At 45.7% G+C, this 6,250-nt stretch overlaps 1 protein-coding gene across 1 annotated transcript; it reads left to right on the forward strand.

The window, feature by feature from the left end:
- The first annotated feature begins 1,100 nt into the window (after positions 1 to 1,100).
- Positions 1,101 to 3,222, forward strand: CARTPT (CART prepropeptide). The gene is made up of 3 exons (XM_007129967.1): positions 1,101 to 1,272; positions 1,703 to 1,786; positions 2,658 to 3,222. The coding sequence occupies exons 1-3, from the start codon at positions 1,114 to 1,116 to the stop codon at positions 2,763 to 2,765; spliced, it is 351 nt and encodes a 116-aa protein (XP_007130029.1). The 5' UTR covers positions 1,101 to 1,113; the 3' UTR covers positions 2,766 to 3,222.
- Positions 3,223 to 6,250: the final 3,028 nt, after the last annotated feature.

Raw genomic sequence — 6,250 nt, forward strand, 5'->3', positions numbered from 1 at the left:
ACAAGTCACTGAGGAGCTGGCTCACCACTGACTTTTAATCTTTGGAGATATTTCCCTAATCAGGAAGTTGCATTTTTTTCCACCCCCTTTTTCTTTCTTTCTAGTTAGCCTTCTTAGATATCAGGGGTGGGCAGTGGGTAGGAGGGGTTCTGAGGATGGTTGAATTTGCCCTGAGGAAAAGCCGAGATACTGCACACACAGCCACTGGTCTGGTCAGCCTCAAAGTTCAAAGGAGAGGCTTGGTGCTCGTTGTGCTAAGGGCCAGGGGTTTTACGTACCTAATCTGTCATTCCGTTCTCCTGAAAACATTGTGAAGTACATTTTAAAATTCCAGTTTTACAAAAGAGAAGGGTGAGGCTCAGATATGTTCTTTATGTTGTCCAAAGTCATGCAGCTTGTAAGTGGTAGAGCCAGGACTGAAACCAGAATCTGGCTCTCTTCACTCTGCACACCGCCGCTGAACTGGGGTTATTCTGTTTTCCTTCTTTTCTCATTACCACACAGACTCCACCAAAGAACCCAGCATGAGAAAGGCCATGCTTTCTCTTTCTTTTACGTACTATATTTGCCTGCCCTCCACCACAGAGTACCTCGTAAGGTGCTCAGCAAACACGCCTGCCTGGAGGCAGCACCGTCTTCTTGCTGCCACAGATGGGGCTGGGATAAGAAGCACGGCGGGGCTGGGAGGTGGATCGTGCCGCCGCTGTGGCTGCTCAGTGATGGGGAAGGACTCTTCTGTCTGTGCCTTGACTCGAAGGCATTTTCCATTTCCTAGTCCCCTCCCGCTCTCCATCCCTCACCTCTTGCCCCGCGACTTCAGCTCAGGCCCCTCGGGGAGCGTCCCTTGCCGAGGGGCTGACTGCACTTGGGGGCGCGGGGTCCCTGTTCTCCGTGCTCTTGCCCATCTGTGCGCAGAGCCTCGTTCCGGGGCGCCTGGAGCCCAGCGGGCATTGACGTCAAGCGGCGGCGAAGCGCTGCCTACAGACGGTTGACCCGGACCCTCCTCCACACCCCCTTCCTTCATCGCCCCCTCCTTCTTGCCTGCGCCCAGGCTCAGGCTCGCTATAAAAGGCGGGAGCGCGGGGTGCCCCCGTAGCGCCGGATTTCAGCACCATGGAGAGCCCCCGCCTGCGGCTGCTGCCCTTCCTGGGTGCCGCCCTGCTGTTGCTGCTACCTCTGCTGGGCACCCTAGCCCAGGAGGACGCCGAGCTCCAGCCGCGAGCCCTGGACAGCTACTCCGCCGCGGAGGATGCCTCCCATGAGAAGGAGCTGGTCTGTATCCCCCCACCCGCCCCAGACTCCGCGGGGCTGCCGCGAGGTTCCTTCCTTTGTGCGCCTGCTTCCTCTCTCCCTGCCTCCCCACCCCCATTCCCAAGTCAGGGCCCGGGGAGGTGGGCACGGATTCCCGGCTCGCGCTGTTACCCGAAGAACGTCGTGAGCCCACGGGCTCTAGACAGTCTGTAGAGCGAGTCCCTGATCCGGGCTCCTCGGAGCAACAGGAGTCTCCGAGGCTCCTGGACCTGCGCTCAGTTCGTGGGACAGCGCTCGCTAAGTTTCCACCCCTTGAACATCCCTCTTTGTGGAGTCCAGGGGAGGAGTGTGTGTGGCTCCGGGGTTCCTTATACTAGGGCTGGAAGAGAGCACCGGGGCTGGGCGCCCAGCCAAGGCGGCAACTTGGGGCTCTGCGGGCGGTGTGTTGCAGATCGAAGCGCTGCAGGAAGTTCTGAAGAAGCTCAAGAGTAAACGTATTCCGATTTATGAGAAGAAGTATGGCCAAGTCCCCATGGTAAGGCTTTGGGGTCACCCCTCCCCATGCTTTTCCAAGAGGAAATACACCACCTGGAGTCTTCTACACAACCTTCTCTCCAGGATGTGGCTAATAATTCAGATGAAGGGTTTGCAGAATTCTGTGGGCTCCCCTTTGTTTCCACCGTAAGCCCTTGCCCCTTGGTCTCTAAGGTTAAAGAGTAGATCGACCATTTCGGAGGATTGAACAGCTTGTACCAGGAATCAGCCCCTGGGTTTCTGTGGAAAGCAGTATTTCCTAAAAATGTGCTTTTTTCAGCTCACAAAGAATTCTCTGAGTTGGAAGAGCCCTTAAATCCAGTCAGTGCTTGTTCCTCTAATTTTCTTCCTGCCTTCCGGACCACTGCCAGTTTTTTAAAAAATCTAAGTCCTAGGGTCAAAAATCTTGATTCAGGTCTGGTCACCTTCCTTGAAGAACACACACACACACACACACACACACACACACACATTTTCATCTTTCTTCTTGGGGTGAGGAGGTGGATACAGGGAGCAGGGGTTGTGAGAACGTATAGGTCTATTGTTTATCTCTTAGATAAAAAGGTCTTGTTGATTTTTTTTTTCTTTTGGATGAGCAATTAAAGGAGCCAGGAAATGTAACTTCCCCATAAAAGGTAGAAGAAAGTAAGAGGGGTTCAATAATTTAAATTTCTTTCTTTTTATGTTCTCTCGCTGAAATTATAAGCACAAGGCTCTCCTCGTTTCAGGCCTGACTATACTTAGACCCATGGTGATGGTGGTAGGGTTCACCTGTCTCTCCCATGAGGCAGACTTTGTGTTGATGGGGAGACGTGCCTGTTGGGAGCATGGGCATGCCTGTGCAGGATGACTCCACATTGTGTTGTTCGCAGTGTGACGCGGGAGAGCAGTGCGCTGTGCGAAAAGGAGCTAGGATCGGGAAGCTGTGCGACTGTCCCCGAGGAACCTCTTGCAATTCCTTCCTCCTGAAGTGCTTATGAGGCGTCCACCCTTCTCCATAAGTCCCCCTTGCCCCCACTTTCCCCAGAGGACCACACCTTCATCCCCGGAGTTTGGCTTTAACAGCAAAGTTTGCATCTCCCTCTGAGGAAAAGGGGGCTCTTTTCCTGCTGTTTCCAAATAAAAGAACACATTAGGTGTTACTGTGTGAAGGGTAATGCCTTGTATGGTGTTGATGCGTGTGCAAAGTATTCTATTCTTATTTTATCTGTCTGACAAGCTTTTCAGAGCCTTTTCAAATAAAAAGCTTTTACTTTTTATTTAAGTAAAGAAGGAGAACTTCACTTTGAAAATTGTATTTTTGTAGGTGGCATGACAGGATGAAAATTAGATCAGGTAAATCTGGTAGATGACATCACAACCTGGAAAATAAATCACCCCAAGCATCACACATTGAAGCATGTACAAATTATACATAATAAAGTGTTTTTCATAATTGCTCATAGTGCTTTGTTGTTTCTGCATAAATAATTTCAACAGGAATGGTGGCATTAATCATGCTGTTGTTTTCAAGGAGAATTATTTTTAAAATAGCAGTCTATTGGGAAAACGGCACCGCGGCTCCAAGGAGTTTTCATCATTAATTAGGAGTTTGCCACACAAGCTTTTGTACACAATTTTTCTTTGATTGCAGTGGTGTGGGGTGTGTGTGTGTGTGTGTGTGTGTGTGTGTGTGTGTGTGTGTGTGTGAGAGAGAGAGAGAGAGAGAGAGAGATGAAATAAAATGAAGATGGTTGGAGTTGAGTTGATATATTTTGTTTATTAAATGCTTTAGCTAGAATACTTAATTTTAACAGGGAGACCAATACAAGGGAAATTGTCTCATACTTTAGCCACATTAAAAGCAATTTGAAAAATTAGGACTTTTGTTTTGACACCTCTTTATTAGAAGATATGCATTGGTTAAAAAAAAAAAAAGTGGGCTCTTTGGGAGTTGTTGTTTGTCCAAAGCAAGGTAAATAGCTATTTCAGGTGCCCTAAGGGTGTGAGACACAATCATTCGCACTATTTAATACACCATCCTGGAAATATTCTCACTTCAAAGGAATAACAGTCATTTCAGTAAATAGTTTTGAGGGGAACAAGTGAAAATTAATGGGGGCAGTTTCAACTCAAGAAATACAAAAATCTTAAATGTAAAGTTTAAGAGTCTTAAAATGTTTCTGAGTGCTTACCCGAGGTCACATTTCTGGGGGTTTAAACCAAACTAAGTAACATTTAGGTAGAAGCATCATGAGAGGAACAGATGCTTTTTCCTAATGCAAACTCAGGAGGCACCTGCGTAGTAGTAGAATTTAAAAATAAAGTCCCTCCACTGATTCTTGGGGACCTAGAGTATGCTGTTAAAAAGTATTTTCATACACAACTGCCTTTTGCAGTGTTCTTATTGTTACTGTTATCATGGCTGGTCTTCCTAATAATCTTGCAAGATACTGTTATCACTCCTCTGCCCCCACCCCAGAGGAGAAAACAGACACCAAGAGAGGAGACAGAACTAGCTCAAGTTACCCAATCCTAAATCATGATCTCAGCTCTAACTTCTCTGACTCCAAAGATTTGTCTTTTCTCTCCATGTCACTCCAGAACAGGCTGTATGGACTCCCAGATTCCCCAGAAGCTCTTCTTTCTTTAGTAGAAATTAGCTCATTGGGATGCCAGTGTATTTTGGGGGGGGTCACACTTCCATTTGAATTCCAGGCTTTAGTTGTGATTGAAATGTGTTGCATTTTAATCTTTAAAAACTGAAAAGAGTTATTTAATAGTTTCATAGTCCACTGCTTTTCCAGAAAGCATTTCAGTTGAAATTCTATCTTTCTTCTCGAGTACCTTAACTCTTCCTGTTCGTGTCAGTCCTACATAAATAAGATGAGGAAATTTCTTTAATCACTGGTTAGTGTACAGATAGGACCCTCAGGGATAACACTTAGAACTGCTTCCTATTTCACCCTGGAATGTTTCACCCAAAAGCAAGAAGTGTTGGAGGAATTTGTAGTTCAAAGACAAGAATAAGAATATTGCTCTAAACCCCTTTAAATTGCCCCCTCACCCCTACCTCTACTATATCATCCATCCTTTCTTGTTTAATACAGTTAAAGGGTATGGACTCATGGGGGATTGATGCTGGAGAATCTGTGGGCTCGGTATGAAAAGGCTTTTTCCAAAAATTTTGTGTGGGTGCCCAGAATTTAAGTTCATAGTGCTAGTAACATTTTACATTAACGATGGCAGCATTTAATCTTAAGTGGCTTGTTGGAAGTAACTTTGCCTTTTCATTTTATCAGTATTAGAACTCCTCTTCTAGAGGAGCTCTAATTAGAATGTCTTAGTATGTTTAATGATTGAAGGTCCCTTTGGTAGAGGACAAGAATGTTAAAGATCGAGAAAGTTTAAAGGAGAAAAGTTGTCGCCCATATGGAGGCTTCCATGTGTGTGCCTTAGAGACCTTTTGAGATTGGCTGAAAGATCAGGGGTCTGAAAGTTGACAAGCTGCTCGATCTAAAGATCTGGGGAATAATATTACAAGGCATAGGGATGGAGCAGTGTTTCTCACAGGGGCCTGGTGATGTGTGAAAGTTACTGGAGGACTTTTCTCAATTGCATACAAGCATTCCCCTTCCCGTGGTGATTACTGATATTATACCCCTCATCCTATGCCAGAATCTGGAGGTACAGAATCTGTGTACCTGTACCCTCTCCCAATCCTGAAAATGGCACATCTGACTCTAGGTATTGACAAAGATTCTTTGCTTGACCAAACTTTAGTCAGCTTCCTGAACCTTGTCCTAGACCCATCTGTGTGCTTCCTTGTAAAATATAGTATTAGCAAGAACCCTGCTAAGTCAGTTTATCAAGAACTCCCCACCCTGGACATCTGATCACTCTCCAAATATGATCAAGCTCCTTACCCTCCACCACCCCCGAGGTGATGTCTGATCACCCTGGCCCACCTTCAGCAAAGATCCTGTTAGATGAGTTTAGCCAGGATCTCCCCTTTTACCTCTTAATAACTTTCCATTCATAGACCCCCCAACCCTGTCCCTTGGCCATAAATTACTACTTGTCCATGCTGTATTTGGAATTGACCCCTGTTCTATACTGAGGTCTCTTTTCCATTATTGCGACAGTCCTGAATAAAATCTGTTTTTATGGCTTTAACTACTGTCTAGCTATAGTTTTCCTTTGACAGTTTGAAGTGTAGTTAGGGAAGGGGGTTTAGGATTGTTTAGTTTAAATAAGATCCTCAGGTGGTTCTGCTAAGCTTCCTGTTCTAGAACCACTGCAATGCTGAGCTAGCTTTTCATATAATTCATTCATTCCACACTTTTTTGAGTACCTTCCATGTGCTAGGTACTGAGAACGTAATGGTAAGTAAGATAGACATAATTCCTGTTCTCATAGAGTTATAGTCTAGTGCTTGATAGTCTAGTGGTGAGAAAAATTAATAAGAAACAAACAAATAAAAATG

The sequence above is a fragment of the Physeter macrocephalus genome, chromosome 8 (genome assembly GCF_002837175.3).
Source record: "Physeter macrocephalus isolate SW-GA chromosome 8, ASM283717v5, whole genome shotgun sequence".
NCBI lineage: Eukaryota > Metazoa > Chordata > Mammalia > Artiodactyla > Physeteridae > Physeter > Physeter macrocephalus.

Excerpts from the sequence above, each read along its gene's own strand:
- CARTPT (XM_007129967.1), top strand. The coding sequence starts at position 1,114 with ATGGAGAGCCCCCGCCTGCGGCTGCTGCCCTTCCTGGGTGCCGCCCTG. Across the intron at positions 1,273-1,702 it reads CCTCCCATGAGAAGGAGCTG|ATCGAAGCGCTGCAGGAAGT; the intron begins GTCTGTATCCCC and ends GGTGTGTTGCAG. Across the intron at positions 1,787-2,657 it reads AGTATGGCCAAGTCCCCATG|TGTGACGCGGGAGAGCAGTG; the intron begins GTAAGGCTTTGG and ends TGTTGTTCGCAG.